The sequence below is a fragment of the Ceratotherium simum genome, chromosome 27 (genome assembly GCF_057802395.1).
Source record: "Ceratotherium simum simum isolate JZ-2026a chromosome 27, ASM5780239v1, whole genome shotgun sequence".
Classification (NCBI taxonomy): domain Eukaryota; kingdom Metazoa; phylum Chordata; class Mammalia; order Perissodactyla; family Rhinocerotidae; genus Ceratotherium; species Ceratotherium simum.
This window is the reverse complement of record NC_141926.1, coordinates 12,486,513-12,503,788: the sequence shown is the minus strand read 5'-3', so window position 1 is coordinate 12,503,788 and position 17,276 is coordinate 12,486,513. Positions and strand designations below refer to the sequence as shown.

At 38.5% G+C, this 17,276-nt stretch overlaps 1 protein-coding gene across 1 annotated transcript in view; it reads right to left on the bottom strand.

Moving 5' to 3' along the window:
- Positions 1-4,081: 4,081 nt before the first annotated feature.
- TMEM50B (transmembrane protein 50B) overlaps positions 4,082-17,276 on the bottom strand; it is a 42,269-nt gene continuing 29,074 nt past the window's right edge. Inside the window, exons 3-7 of the mRNA XM_087418138.1 lie at positions 17,114-17,226; positions 14,917-14,984; positions 10,775-10,867; positions 7,949-8,006; positions 4,082-4,258 (exon numbers count right to left, since the gene is read on the bottom strand). Coding sequence (XP_087274264.1) covers positions 4,213-4,258; positions 7,949-8,006; positions 10,775-10,867; positions 14,917-14,984; positions 17,114-17,226 — 378 coding nt within the window. The 3' untranslated portion in view covers positions 4,082-4,212. The remainder of the gene's footprint in view (positions 4,259-7,948; positions 8,007-10,774; positions 10,868-14,916; positions 14,985-17,113; positions 17,227-17,276) is intronic.

Genomic DNA, 17,276 nt, shown 5'->3' with positions numbered 1-17,276 from the left:
TGATCCCTATTATTTGCAAGTTCATCTACTCGCTGAAATATTTATCTGTAACTCCCAAAGCAATACTCACCACTTTCCAGTTATTTAGATATGCATAGAGCGGCGAGGAATTTGAGTCGCCTGACCTGCACGACCCCCTTGGAGGTGGAAGAAGCGACACTCTGCCTTCTTGATTCAGCTTTCATACTGAAAACAAGAGTTCTTTACACGGTCTATCAAGTGCCACATTTTCATATTTTTGTGTTTTGTTGGTGATTTCACTGTGTAAAATGGCCCCCAAATGCAGAGGTGATGCGCTGTCCAGCGTTCCCAAGCGCAAGAAGGCTGTGATGGGCCTGAGGGAGAACATTCGTTAGACAGAAGTTCCTTGAGGCATGAGGTATAGTGCTGTTTTAGCTCAAGGTTAATGAATCAACTATATTAAATAAGGTGTTTTTAAACCAAAAAGACACATGAAGCAAGGTTACGTATTGATGGTTGAGGAAAATGTGGCCAGAGGCTCACCTAACCCTGTATTTCCCATAGGAGAAACCGATTCAGTTTTTGCTAATTCAGTGTTGGGAGACTTTATAAAAACTACCTATTGTGGATGATAATTGGTTGTGTTTGGAAAGCAGGGAAGGGAAAAAAGGTGGAGAAAATATTTCAGGCTTGGTCATAATGAAATTGAGGGGAGGTGAGGATAAGAAAAGTAAACACTGTCTTCAGATATCAAAGAACCAAGCAGGAAATATAAATTAGTTCATTTTTAATAAAACGGAAATATAATAAAGACTATTTTTAAGAAAATAGGGGTGGGTTGTAAAAACAAAAATTGTCACAATTTCCTCAAGGTAAAGAACTACTCCAGGATTAAAGAAGCATATCCTGATTTTCCTCACTAATTCTTCAGAAAAACACCAGACCCATCAATCACTTCAGGCTATTCTTTTGTTTTCAATTAAAGAAATAAGAAAAACAAGCAAGAAAGTAACTCAAATAATGTCTACTTCAAGTAGTTTCTACTTCAATCTTTCCTGTCTGAATAGACGATACAGTGAAGAGATTGCTCCAAAATAACAGCACAGGCTGTTTGTTATCAACAAAATGTGACTATTCAGAGTAGAATAAAATTAGCACCAGATGTTTCTCCTTCAGGATTTAACAGGTTGTTACTTGAAATTAAAATGTCTAAAAGTAGCCCTAAACTTTTATAAATTTTAAACAGAAACAAAATGAGAATGTGAGGACAAGAGAGTATAGGAAAAATTGGGGTAAATGTATAAGATTGGCAGAGATTATTTGACATGAAGTAATTAAATCTAAAATGGAGCAATGAAAAAAAAAATGTTCCTGAGTTGACATTACAATTGAAAACTCTCCTGTGATGGAAAAATGTAGAGAACCTGAGTTCAATGCATCTACATCAAACACACTTGGGGTTCTTGCTCAAGCAGCAAATGTTACACGGTTTGATAGCATCAATCTTTCAGTTTTCAATCTTGCTACTTCATTATGTTGCTACACGTCAAAAATGTATATAATGGAAAAATCCAGCCTCTGTGTTTTTTCTTCAGAGGCAACAACACAAGGAATACAAGGATCTTAGAAACAGTGTAGTTAATAAAATAGAACACTCTAGTAATATTGGTCTACACACAAACACCACCAAAAGACACTCGGATTCAACAGCCATTGAATCTGTGTAACAGGGAGATCTTTACATTAAAGGAATTACATGTATTTTTAAATGATTACAAAGGACTATATCTTTTCTAACTCACAATATCTGTAAGAGTAGATACTGACATTATCTCCTTTTATTTATTTTTTTTTTTTTGGTGAGGAAGATTAGCCCTGAGCTAACATCTGTTGCCAATCCTCCTCTTTTTGCTGAGGAAGATTAGCCCTGGGCTAACATCTGTGCCCATCTTCTTCTACTTTATATGTGGGACGCCTGCCACAGCATGGCTTAGATAAGCGGTCCACAGGTCCGCACCCGGGATCCGAACCTGTGAACCCGGGGGCCGCCGAAGCAGAGTGTGCAAACCACTTGGCCACGAGGCCAGCCCCTCCTTTTTTTTTTTTTTTTTTAACACGGAAACAAACAGGGAAATTAAGTGATTTGCTAACAATTAAAAAACAAATTCACAGCAGAGTCAATAACATGAAAAACAGCCACTATTTTCAGTCTGGCTTCTGGGATGCCTTTCATTAGCTTTTACACTAGCATTTTACAAAACTGAGTATAATATATTTCTCCTTATTTTATAAAGACAAACTGCTTTTCTGTAATTTTATTTATTTATTTATTTTTCCCCCAAAGCCCCAGTAGATAGTTGTATGTCATAGCTGCACATCCTCCTAGTTGCTGTATGTGGGACGCGGCCTCAGCATGGCAGAGAAGCAGTGCGTCAGTGCACGCCCAGGATCCGAACCCAGGCCGCCAGCAGTGGAGTGTGCGCACTTAACCGCTAAGCCACGGGGCCGGCCCCAAACTGCTTTTTTGACTAGGTCTATTTGGATGAGTGAAAAATGAACAGCAAACCCATTTTTATGGCTCATTTTCTCCAACAGATTTAATAATATTAGAATGGGTGAGAAGTAACATTTATTGCAACAGGTTACAAGAGAGTGGAAACTAGTCATTAGTCTTACAATTTGTTGGAAGTAAGACAAAGTTTACTGACATCTGACATTTTGAGGAAAAAAACAATGACAGAAAGAAGTAATTAAACAAGATGGTATCTAGACAAAGGCACAGTGTTCCACAATTGCTTCATACTCTGTGCACAGTAAATCCTCTCGGAGAGGAGAGAAGTTAAGCATAATAAGGCTTGCATGAGAAGCTGCATATAATACCTTGATATTATTCTGTCTTACAACAAAAGGCTTTATCAAATCCCTCTGGAGGAAAAGGTACACACAAACCTGCATAACAAAGGAAAAGCACAGTAGCAATAAGGACCCACCTCTCCCTCTGAGTCTCTCTCAGGTATAGACACAGTGCAAATACAGCGTTTCAAACTCAGCAACACAAGTTTCTGACTGGAGTATGAACTTGCAGGTTAAAGATATATTTTGCAGGAAGAGTTCACCCAAAGCTTGCAAGCTAGAGCGAAAAGTGACTTGCAGTCGATAACTAAGTGGATGGAATGCCTAATTTTTCACTAGATCATAATAATTCCCTTTGGGTAGAAGTGCTTTATCTTAAAACTAATTATTCCACTTTTTTGTTATATGGTTCATGCTTTTAAACTGCAGTTGTCTCAAACTTGCTTGATATGGAATTTTGTAATGTCAGATAATAGTAGGCTGTCAAAAGAGAACCCCAGTAGACAGATTATTTAAACTGCTTTACAAGAAGCATGTTGTTGAGCGGCCTGACAGTCTTTTTACACTAACCATATAAAACCCAGCTTATCCGATCATGTATTATCCCTCCTCAGATAAATTCATATTAGAGGAACTGTTTTAAAAGAGGCTTTCAGGGCCGGCTCTGTGGCTTAGCGGTTAAGTGGGCGCGCTCTGATGCTGGCGGCCTGGGTTCGGATCCCGGGAGCGCCCCGAGGCACCGCTTCTCCGTCCAGCGCGAGGCCGAGTCCCACGTACAGCAACTAGAAGGATGTGAACCTATGACATACGACTATCTGCTGGGGCTTTGGGGGGGAAAAAATGAATAAATAAAATCTTTAAAAGAGGCTTTCAAACTAGTCCTTCAGGCATTTAAAAAATCTTCATATAAAAGTCCACTTCTTTATAATACATAACATTTTTCCTTTAAAAAAATCTCATTTTTAAGCCAAAATAAATTACAACTTGCTGAAATACCCTTTTTAATGGCTCAGTGCTTATTTCAGATACATGGAGCTGTATTTTTTGCACATCTTAGGAAATCAGAGATACTGAGACAAAGTAGTTAACTCTAAAATGACATGATGATACAACCCTGGCTCAGGGAATAGATCCAGCTTTAAGTCTTCAGGAATAAAAAACTGATACTCATCATCTCGTCTACATAGTCTTATAATATGTACATATCAACAATCGATTCAATGAAAAAAAAGACAAGTTTCATAAAACGATTTCAAAACTCAGAGCATAAAAGTGTAAAGAAACAAAACATTTAATGTACAATCTATTCCATTTGGCAATGTGTAAATTATATTGAGAGATAAAAACTTATCTACAAATAGAATATGACAAGAGGAAAATATGATTTAAGAAGTGATCTCAGGTCCATAGCTCTTCAGTTCTTCCAAATTTGTAGATCAGAGTGCTAGAAAGATATTAAAATAAATCATGAGGAAAACACATATGGAACAAGCAACAAAGAATTCGTTTTCTAAATATGCTTTGACAGGTACCTCACTGATCCCTTTGTATCAATTTCTAAAATTAAAGAGTGTGATGGTGGTGGTTGAATTTGCTTGTTTGATAAAGTACTTTGTTGACCTGCTGGCTGAACATAATTAAATATCCTTTCTGAAAGCCTAGAAAGTTATTAGATAGGAAACTCGCGAGGAAAAGGGGCATTTCTCATAGTGGCAGGCATTAGGGCCACTTTACAACTCGAGGAGTCTACGACAGCTGAGCTACAATAACTGAAGCACCCTACAAGAGATCATGCTGCAATTCTTTGTCCATTTAACAAATAATTATTGTACACTGAGTACTGGCCAGGTACCAGGCACCTGGGTAGGCGCTAGGAATGTGACTGTGAGTCAAAACAAGACAAATGTTCACCAATGCAGCTAAGAGTCGAATGAGGGAGACAAATTCCAACTGCAAAAAAATGCCATAAAGGCAAGGCACAGGTCCCAAGAGAGTGAAATATAAGGATCTGACCTAGTCAGGGAGATCAAGGTCTTCCTGAGGAAGTGGTGACTGAACTGAGATCTAAAAGAAGTGTGGGAATTATCTCAGCAAAGTACAGGGCAAAGAGGGAGAGGAGCAGAGACGGGACACTCTGGGACCATGAATTGAGTTGTGGCCACGCTGGATGTGTTGGATTTCAAATGTGGGCCACCTGAGAGGGCATGAGGAGGAATGTGGACACATGGTTTAGACGTGGAGACAGACATCTGTGAGTCATCGGCATATAGGGAATGACTGAAGTCTTGAGCATAAAGGAGCTTGTCCAGAGAGAGAAAAAGAACGAGTAGAGAAGACGCCTAGAACAGAGCCTTCTGAAACTTTGAAAGTTAGTGGCACAGGTGGAGGATCAGCTTGCACAGGAAACAGAGAACAGTGGCCAGAGAAGTAGGAGCTGCACTCTGGCGCTCAGAACAGGCCCAGCACACAGCTGGCCAGATGACCTGCAGCCTCTGGGCAGAGCAGAGTTGATGTAGTAGTCACTGCCTCAGGAGCACAGGCCTTTACACGTGCAGGGTTTCTGTTCGTCCACCTGTCATTTATGTGGACTCATCTACCACTGCAAAGGGCTGAATGTGAATTTAAATTTGATCTCTAAACAGTGCCTAACATGTCTTCATGAAAACTTATTGTATTTCCAGAAGGGTGTGGGTCACATGCCAAGAAATACAATCACACGATAGCACAATCATCAAACATCTTTCAAAACCACGAGTGTCCAGGCCACAGTGCAACAAGAGGGAAGCCAGGCAGAGCAGAGCGGTCTCCCTGAGTTGAGGAAGTGGAGTTGAGAGTTCAAGGAGGCCAAAGTGGCTACAGTTTGCAAGGCAGAGTAGAGAGAGCTAAAGAGAGAGGGAAGCTCAGGAGATCCGCAGGGAGTTCCCCTTGAGTCTTCCGCTGAGTACTGATCACTAGATGCATGTGAGGAAACTACTCAAGAAGAGGGAAAGAACCATAATAAAGAACAATTCCCAGGGCTCCCACAGGGCTGGGAAGACTTCACGGGCTGGGAAGACTTCACAGTCTCATAAGCCAAGTGAGAAACCTCAGAATACATGGAGCATCAGGAAGAATACTCAGAAGTGTATTCTTGGTAAGGTGACAAACTAGCCGTAGACTAAAGCTGCGCTGGTCCCGCCCAACAAAGCTTAAAAGCAACACTTGAGAGGATCAAACTGTTCCAAGGGACCTAACTGCATGCACAACAAAGCTCGAAAATGTTAAAGAATACCAAAAAATCCAGCCAACCAGCTGCATACAAAGAAGCAAATAGGGGAAAAGAGACCACAAATGAAAAGAAAATAGAAATAATCAACAGGATGGGGCCGGCTCCATGGCTTAGCGGTTAAGTGCGCGCGCTCCGCTACTGGCAGGCCTGTGTTCGGATCCCGGGCGTGCACTGACGCACAGCTTCTCTGGCCATGCTGAGGCTGCATCCCACATACAGCAACTAGAAGGATGTGCAACTATGACATACAACTATCTCCTGGGGCTTTGGGGGAAAAAAAGGAGGAAGATTGGCAATAGATGTTAGCTCAGAGCCGGTCTTCTCAGTAAAAAGAGGAGGATTAGCATGGATGTTAGCTCAGGGCTGATCTTCCTCACACACACACACACACACACACACACAAAAATCAACAGAACAGACTCAGAATTAACACACTTAGACAGGGACACTGAAATAGTGATGCATACTTCATGTGTTCAAGAAGGTAGAGGAAAGCGTGAGCATGTTAAGGAGAGACATGGAAAATGTAAAAAAGACCCTAATCAAGCTAATAGAGATGAAAAATACAATGTCTGAGATGGATGGGAGTAACAGTAGACTAGGCACTGCAGAAACAGAGATTAGTAAAGGTAAAGATACAACAATAGAAACTATCCCAACTGAAACAGAGAAAACGAAAAGAAAGAACTAGGCATTAGTGAGCTATGCAATGACTTCAAGCAGCCCAATATACATGTAATGGGAATCCCAGGAGGGTGGGGTGGACAGAAAAAATATTTGAAGAAATAATGGCCTAAAAGATTCCAAATTTGATGAAAACCATAAACCCACAGATCCAAGAAACTCAATGAACCCCAAACAGAAGAAATATGAAGAAAACTACACTGTAGTATGTCATAATCAAATTGTTTAAAACCAGTGACAAAAACAAAGTTCTTCAAGGCTCAGATCTTAATGATTTTGTGGGGCTGGTTGGGAGGATATAATTTATAAATGGATGCCTAAACCATCTATCTTTACATTAAAAGACATTCATTCCGAAAATCATAGGATATGGGCTTCACTTTGGGGGCTTTTTAGAAGACTACCCCTGGGCCGGCTCCGTGGCTTAGCGGTTAAGTGCGTGCGCTCTGATGCTGGCGGCCCGGGTTCGGATCCCGGGAGCGCCCCGAGGCACCACTTCTCCGTCCAACGCGAGGCCGAGTCCCACGTACAGCAACTAGAAGGATGTGAACCTATGACATACAACTATCTACTGGGGCTTTGGGGGGAAAAAACTGAATAAATAAAAAAAATCTTTAGAAGACTACCCCTAAAAAATACTCTTAATATTGTTTTATTTTTACACATACTTGAAGTTATCTTAAAAACTTAATCAAAAAATCCAATTTCCCAACCATATTTTATATATGACACACATACTATGTATTATTCTGATTTCTTTCTTTTTTTTTTTTTTTAATAAAGTTACCTGATATGGTTTTGTAACAAAACAAAGACTATGGAAGCAGCAGTCTGGGTTCAAATCCCACCTCTGCATTTACTAGCTGGATGTTCTTAATTTCCTCATCTATAAAATGAGAACGCCACCTGGTTTATATACTTAAGATAATTAAATGGGAATTAAAAAGGTAACATATTTAAAACATACAGCTGAGGTCTTGGCACACAGCAGCAGGACCTCTAATTAAATGGTTTATGTATGCTCTTATGCAATAGAGGAAATTTCACCTTTTAAAAGAAGTTCTATACATTGTAACTACTCTAAGGGTGTTCCCATACTGTTCTACTGCATGTGTGCTCTTAACAATTAAGATGACATTTCTGTAAATGTAATAGGCGTGGTTAAAAAATTAGGCAACTTACCTAAAAAATATAAGTGCATTTTGAAAAAACACAGCTAGTCCTGGATAAACATCAGTGTCTGCACATACAAAGTAAAACAGATTAGAAGACTACAAAAGGCAAACAGCAGTAACAAAGTACTTGTGCCGTTCACAATGACATGCTCTGCATATTACGAAATACTGCTCTTTTTCATTAACTCTAAGAAATCGATAATGAAATTGAAATAAAATGCCAATCTCATTCTCACAAAACAAAGGACTGCTCTCACTCGGGATAAGAGACAATGAACGCATTAGGTTTTCTTTTTGTCTGAAGTAATTGCTATGGTTCTCGCTGCGTCCACTGCTGAGGAAGTAGCAGCTCATTGCTGTACTTCGTAGACCAATGTAGAAACACAACATGTTAGAAAGAGACAATTAAATTCCTGATTTAATCGTCTATTCCTTCATTTTCTTTCATAAATTCAGGAGTTTTATTGTACAAATGTGACACACATACAAAAGATCATTATACTTCATCATGTTCTTTTACTGAATCTCTCTTGGAGGAAACAGTTACGCACTTCACAGGAAAAGAAAAAATTGGAAACTACTTAAATTTTGTGGCTATTTAACTTTTATAAAACTATAAATGTTGATTACAAATACTGGATAGGATGAAGAAACGTTCGATCTTTAGCTTTTGATTTCATAGTAAACAATACAGCAGCATGGTTAAGAGCTCCAAGGTGAGCCAGACCCTTGGATGTGAACCCTGACTCTACCACTGACTAAATGTATGACCACAGGTAAATTATTTAACCTCATTATGCCTTAGCTTCCTCACCTGTAAAATGGGCATTATAACAGCACCCACCCCACAGAGTGTGAGCAATGTGTGACTGTATAGCGCTCAGAAAAGTACCTGGCCCATAAAGTGCTATATAAATGTTAACTGCTATCATGATTATTAACAGTTCAAGAAAATCTGTACAGTAAAAGATCTGAAATGTGTTAGAAATGCTCTCAGAAATAAAAGCATATTCATTTTTCAGAAAAAAAATGCTGTAGAAATATGAAGATGAGATTCATAATTAAGAAATTTCTCAATATGTACTAGTTCTTTAAAGATTATGATACAACCAATGAGTGCACAACCCTTTACAAACTTAATACTTCCCTACACACCTTTGAGGAATGATAATCTATTCCTATTTTCGTAATAGATACTGGAAAGTTTCACGTGTTGCTTCAAGTAACTATGCAGACTTTCCAAGGAAACCAGTAATAGCAGTCCACCCTTCTTAGAGTTAGGGATAAAATGAGATTAAAATGCACTTCCCTTTATGATTCCATTTATAGGAAATAGGCAAATCTACAGAGACAGAAAGCAGATTAGTAGTTACCTAGGGCTGGTAGAGAACAGTAATGGGGAGTGACTACTAATGGGTAAGGGGTTTCTTTTCCAGGGTGATGAAAATGTTCTAAAATTGGATTGTGGTGATAGTAGCACAATTCTGTGAAGATACTAAAAATACTGAACTTTAAATGGGTGAATCACATGATATGCAAATAACATCTCAATTAAGTTGTTTTTAAAAAATAACTTTCCTTCAAATGAGCTTCATACTAGAACTGTGTGCTCCATTAGTATTTTTAATCAACTAAAATAACACATTTTGGATCTATTTGGGAGCAGTATTATTGAAACATCAGTCAACCACTGTCCTCCTGTACTGACCTATTTTGTGCCAAATGAAAGACAAAGTTATTCCAAAGATTTTACACTGATCAAACTATGAGAATTAAGGGATCCTCTATCAAGAGTATCAAAAGGTCAGCTGTGGGTCAGACAAGGAGATGTGACAGTTAAGCAGAGTGACAAAGAGATTCCAGAGATAGAGGGGTCAGAAGATAAATAAGCTGTGTTATCTGAAACTGACTCCTGTCTTTGGAATGAAGGGAGAGAGCCAGTGAAAAAGGTTCTTCTGATGCTTCCAGAGGCACATGCTGGGACTGGGTCGTACTTTTCAACCCCACCCTAAACGAAAGCAATGGTGCCTGCAACAGCCAGAACACTCAGCTCACTGTGAGCTCACTGCACTCCATCAACAGTTTCCGCATGAAGGCTACACACACGTCTTCAGTCTTGCCCTTAAAAAACTCCCCTTGTACCTATGACTGGGGTTGGAGAGAGGCAGTATCAGTAGAAGGATATCGGGGTCCACAACCTCTTACCTGAAATCCTTGGGGCAAAGTATGTTTTGGAATTCAGAATTTTTCAGATTTAAGAATGGTAACACAGGGCATAAATATCACGTAGCACCCCCAGCTGGGTTTGGATCAGCACTGCACAATCAAATACCACATTCCCGCAAGAAAACATCTGAATACTTATTAAACAGAATAAAAACCATAATGAGCCTCAAGTCAATTTAGGTCAGGTTTTGCTGCCAAACTAGTTACGAAAAACCTGACTTTCAGCACTTGGTGGATTTGAGAATTGTGTATAAGGGACTGTAGACCTGTACAGGTTTCTCACTCTTACTGCAACAACCTCAGTAGAGGGCCTCAAGTACAGAGCCTGGCCGTCCAGGAGAAAGAAGGAGATCGGAAACTCGAGAGATGGCTGAGAGTTACAGTCTAGTCAGCAGCTTGGATTTCCTAACCAGGCTACCCCACTGCACTCAATGACCCCATTGGGAAGTTTTATTAAACAACTTACATATCTTCACACAGAGTCATACCTTCAAGTTAACCGAATAATTAAACTAAATTTTACTCCAGATGGAGTTAACAGACTAAGCCAAATACAGAAGACATATCTGACTCTCTCCTATGAAATAAAGGAGGAATAAATACTTACTCTGGGTAACATATGCACCAAAAAGAATCCACATGGAAGCAATAAGTGACCCAAACATCAACATGAAACCAACGAAGAGCCAAACTCGAGCACCTGTGTGAAGAACAGGATCTATGATTTTGCTCACTTTTGCAGCTCAACGTCTTAGGAAAACATAAACTAGAAACACTATTAACCTAATATATGTCATGCATATTGAAGACAGTCACATATTTATATACACCTGCTATAAAAATTAACTGAATGAGGATTAAAAAAAAAAAAAACCTAAAAGAGGTTAAGCCATACCTAGAAAGGGAAAAAGGGAAAGTTACCTTTCTACTGGCTAGCGAAACTAAGAGTTGAGTAAACTAAACTAGGCAAGCTTCATAAGTAATTATTTGACGAAACTGATTAATTAAACAGTAACTGAAAAATTACCCTGTTGTATATATTATGAAAGTAATTGCTCTATTAGAAGTAGCAAATGTATTTCAGATAGTCACCACCACACAGGAATGAGAGACTGCAAATGAATAAGGACCAATGTGTCCCCTTTCCATCAATATTAAAATCATGCCATTATTCAATATGGTGCAAACAGCAGCCATTCTTCAAAAGCATATTCAGTCTCTTTTTGACTGAGGCAGTCAACCTGTACCACATACCCTTGAAAAGTTCAAGGTCAGAAGTACGTCTTCAACTCTCTACTGTACGAAATTCTAGAATTTATACAACAGAATCTCAATAAAGTAATCATCTGGACACCTGAGTAGATTCAACACATTTTTAGGAAAGCAGGTTAGCATTGGTGCCAGACCCTGATCACAGGTATACTGACAGCCCATCGCCCTGCGGAAGGGAAATAAAGCTCCACTGAAATGAAAGTAGAATCCAAGCCGATTTCCATAAGAGAAAGCTATATTTGCCCCAATTGCAGATATTCTGCTACTAAGTGAACAGAAATTCATATATTTTAGACTCCAGATATGCCGGAAGCACTGATCAAAGCTCAGCATGGTTAGAACAGCTTATATTTGAGAGAAATAGGTCTCTAGATTATTTGAATTTTATTATAATACTAAGTAGAACTCCATAAATATACAGTAATGTTTAGTTCCTTGGAGAAAGATATTCTCCAAACTATATTCGATCACAGCTTTTATCTAAAGTGAATAAAAGGAACTATCAAAAATGCTTGTAATTATTTTCCCTCACATCCTTTATATATGACCACACACAAATTTTCTAATAAACAAGAAAAAAATTTCCCTTGAAAAATCAGTATGCTTTTGTTTGGCAAAAAATAAAACTGTAACATTTCCTCTTTTTTACTTTGACTACAAGGAAGCTCAGAGTCAAAATTAATGAATAATTAAGAGCATCCATCTTGTCCTAGATTCTAAGTACATGATCTTTTTTCTACATAGTTCCCAATCCTTTTTATAGCTTTATTATTTAACAGTTCCATATGTAGTATACTTATTACAGTCAGGCTTTGCTTAATGATAGGGATACGTTCTGAGAAACTGGTCATCAGGTGATTCTGTTGTTGTGTGAACATCATAGAGTGTACTTACACAAACCTAGACGGTATAGCCTACTACACACCTAGTCTGCATAGTACTAAGCTTATGGGACCACCGTCATATACATGGTCCGTCATTGACCAAAATGTCCTTATGTGGCTCGTTCCTGTACTTTGATAATATTCTCCTGCAAATTCCTCTGAGAGTTAAATGGGGATAAGTGACAAATAAACCATTTAAATAGTATGAAAGGTCAGTGTGGCAATATCTGAGCATGCCTATAAGACAGTTTGCCCTTAATTTCTGAAGCACTAGACAGAATTTGTACTATATGTACCACTTCAAATACAAACTGTACTGTGAATTTTAACAGGTAGGGAAAAATCATGGAATAAAATGTAACGGTCAACTGGTGAGGGTAAAAAGTATGGGCTTTGGAACGAGACAGACCCAAGGCAAATACAAGTTTTACCTTTAAGCTAAAAATACTTTGGGTAAGTTACAATGAAATTTTCTATAGAAAATAGATAATAGTAACATAATCCACAGCAATGTCTTTAGGATATTCTTTAAAAAAAAATGATCAAATAAATTATTTTGTGCTCTATGCACAACATTTTACTTGCTAATACACGTTTTCTTATTCTTTACTCTCTCTCATTCCTGACATTACCTGCTGAGGCTGGGGCACAAGACTGCACGCACACACAAACACACACACACCTGTGCACTTTTAACTTAGGTTCGTCTGTCATTTGTCGCTATCCCCCTCCTCCCCAATTCTTCAAGGATCCCAATGGAAGTGAAGTTATAAAATCTGCACCAGTGTTTAGGCATCAGGCACAAAAGAAAGCGAATTTGTCCTCCTGTAACTGGTTTATTTCACTTAGCATAGGGTCCTCCAGGTTCATCCATGTTGTTGCATACAGCAGGGTTTCCTTCTTTTTTTAAGGCAAAATTTCCCTTATGTGAGGTATCTAAAATAGTCAAACTCATAGAAAGAGAAAGTATAATAGTGGTTGCCAGGGGCTGGGGGTGGGGGAAACAGGGCGTTGCTGTTCAACGGGTATCAAGTTTCAGTTATGCAAGATGAATAAGTTCTAGAGATCCACTGTACAACATCGTGCCTATAGTTAGCAATACTGTATTGTGCACTTAAAAATTTGTTAACAGGGTCTCTAGATCTCATGGTAAGTGTTCTTACCACCAAAAAAAAAATTTAATTTTTTAAAAAAGTTAAACTCATCACAGCTCCTTTATTTGGTTTAAAATGTAATGATACTTACTTTATGATTCCATTTACATGAAATTCTACAAAAGGCAAAACTACAGTAATAGAAAGTAGGTCAGTGGTGGCCAGGAGGTGGGGGTAAGGGGATTAACTACAAAGGGGTAGGAGGGAACTTTTTGGAGTAATGGAAATGTTCTATATCATGACTGTAGTGGTAGTTACACAACTGTATACATTCATCAAAACTCACCAAACTGTACACTTTAAATTGGTGACTTTACTTTATATTTTATATCAATTATACTCAATCAAGCTGACAAAAATAAAATACACACAAATACACATACACACACACACACACACACACACACACGGTACTATACCAGACCAAGAGACCAAGTGGTTCTCGACTGGAAACCAGCACAGCATGGTGGCTGAAAGCACTGGCTCTGGAGCCAGACTGTTGGTATTCAAATCTTGGCTCCACCACTTACTTGCTTAGTGACTTTGGACAAGTTATTTAAGCTCTCTGTGCCTTAGTTCCTTCATCTAAAACTGAGGACAATAAGAGCACTTACCTCACAGGACTATTGTGACAATTACATGAGTTAATATGTGTAAAGCACTCAGGATAGTCTTTGGCACACACTAAGTAGTCTACAAGTATCTGCTATTATTCTTAATCATCCTTCAAAATTCCTCTCCCACCAACTCCAAATTTCTGACCACAACCTCAAATCACCCTCCCTGATCCTTAAAGGTTGGAAATAGGACTTCCAGGCCTGTGCTTTTTATATACGGCATGGAAATTCCACGGAAAACAACCCCCTGGATTCTAACAGAATGTGTTATAACCTGAATAAAAGAAAAACACTATTGGATGACAATTCAAAAGAATTCAAACTCTAAAAAAAGAATTTATATATAGATAGACAGCACATTTCTTCTGAACAATTTCGTTGCAGTCTGTGGGTAGTTACTCAGGTGATCAGAACTGAATGTGAAAAACACTGTAGTCCCAGGTTTGATCTCCTAATATGCCCACACTTTGCTGTTAGTAATCACGGTCAGCCATCTCGTAAGTATTATCATTGGTCAACGTTTGAGATGAGAATAAATCCATCATTAGCACTAGAAGCGTAATCTCGAGTCCAAGATCCACTGATTTTGAAAAGTAACATTTTATCTTCATACTATGGGCAGTATAGCATGAGAAAAATAGTAACTTCTGGCAGTAACTTTAACAGTCTTAAGAATTTAAATAATAAACTTTTATTTAGGTTAATAAAAAAAATTCTATATAATCATTACCAGTCCTAAATGAAAGACTCCTTGGAGGCTTTGCTTTTTCTGCTGATAAGTCCCTTTTGCCAGCACATGTTAACAACGAGAAGTGCCTTTACCTGTTCTTCCTAAACAGCCGCTTTCATAGCTGTCACCTCTCACCTGAGCATTGGATACAGCATTTATCCTGGAACAACACAAAATCAGCTAATAAGCTCTCATGCTGCTAAAATACTCACAGACACTTACACATCATTTAGAAGGAAAACATTTCCTAACTAAAGTCAGTATCTGAATAACTGAACATATCTTTTAACTTAACAAATATCCTAGTGGATAGAAAGGTTACATCAGTCTTACTGTCCTAAAGTACACCAAGAAAGCACACTTAATTTTAAGAGATTACTATCACTTGTCTCCAGAGATTATGAAAGAGGGGCCATTTTTCTCATTTCTTTGCCTATATTACATTTATACATGAATCACTCAGTGTGAGTTACCCCATTTTAAGGTTTTCATTATAATCAAGAGTTAAAAAGTTTCTCTTTGTGTTAAAAGTCAAGTGATTTTCTCTGATCCATTTCTCAAAGAGAACATTTGCTCTATGTATAACAAATAGGCCCACTTTATCCAGCTTCTCTTTACATTTTTGTTAGAGCAAAGTCCATTTGTAGCAGGAACTGCCTTTTCTTAGCATCCTGAATCGATATAAGTAGTTCCATCTTCTATGATTTACCATTTTTTAAAACTCCTAACAGTATTAGAAAATCATAGGGCCGGCCCGTGGCTTAGCAGTTAAGTGCGTGCCCTCCGCTGCTGGCAGCCCGGGTTCGGATCCTGAGCGCACACCAACGCACCGCTTATCAGGCCACTCTGTGGCAGCGTCCCACACAAAATGGAGGAAGATGGGCACGGATGTTAGCCTAGGGCCAGTCTTGCTCAGCAAAAAGAGGAGGATCAGCATGGATGTTAGCTCAGGGCTGATCTTCCTCACAAAAAAAAAAAAAAGAAAGAAAATCTTCATGTTTTTAAACATATTTTTAAAAATTATTAAAAGACACCCATGAAAAGCTTCCAAACTCTTTTACGAAGTGAGATAACAAATAAACCTGAAAATGATTTAATAAAAAAGAAAAGCCATAGATCAATCTCATTTGAGGCCAATCCTGCCCTCCCCCCAAATACTGGTAAACACAGTCAAATAATACATTAAAAAAGAAATACTCCATGGTAAAAGCTGAGTGTATTACAATACTCAAGGATGATTCGCTACTAAAAAATCTAGAAATGTAACATACTTAATCTAAGATGCCACTGATTTTTAAAATGTACCATTATTTTTACACTGCCAAGAAAGAAAAAATGTTATCAACTGTAATTATAAGATACCACTGACTATAACAAGCACCCTGATATTCAGAAATATTAAAATACAAAAACTAATCTTGGGACTGATAAAATATGGTAATTGACTAGTTTAACAATATAAGGAAAAAAATCACATGATAATCTTTATAGATGCTAAAAAGATATGCGACTAAAGTCAACACTCATTCTTGATAAAAATCTTAATGAAATGGAAATATAAAAATTTGTAATGTTAAAGAAGAATCCATCAATTAAATTAAAAAGTTATTCTAGATAGCATTAAACTTTAAGGAAGGGGCTGGCCCCATGGCTTAGCGATTAACTGCGCGCACTCCGCTACTGGCAGTCCGGGTTCAGATCCTGGGCGCGCACCGATGCACCACTTCTCCGGCCATGCTGAGGCCGCGTCCCACATACAGCAACTAGAAGGATGTGCAACTATGACACACAACTATCTACTGGGGCTTTGGGGGAAAAAAAACGGAGGAAGATTGGCAATAGATGTTAGCTCAGAGCCGGTCTTCCTCAGCAAAAAGAGGAGGATTAGCATGGATGTTAGCTCAGGGCTGATCTTCCTCACCAAAAAAAAAAAAAAAAAAAAAAAAAAAAAAAAACTTTAAGGAAAAACGTTTTTAGGGGCTGGCCAGGTGGTGTAGTGGTTAAGTTCATGCGCTCAGCTTCGGCGGCCTAGGGTTTACAGGTTCCAGTCTTGGCCGTGGACCTACATACTGCTCATCAAGCCCATGCTGAGGCGGAGTCCCACATACAAAATAGAAGAAGATTGGCACAGACATTAGCTCAGGGACAATCTTCCTCAAGCAATAAGAGGAAGATTGGCAACAGATGTTAGCTCAGGGCCAATCTTCCTCACCAAAAAAAACAAAAAACAAAACAAAAACACTCTTTTTAGAAAAATAATTTTGAATTGAGAGTTACCGTCATACTTACATGAAGAAAGCCAATGTGGAAAATACACCACACGTGTGAAAGGCATGGTTCAACTGTTCTGGCTTAGGATATACCACGGCTGCATCAATCATTATCCACCAACCTGTAAAAAACTGGAGAAAGAGCCCAAGTCATTAAAATAACACTAATACTTTGGCTTAGC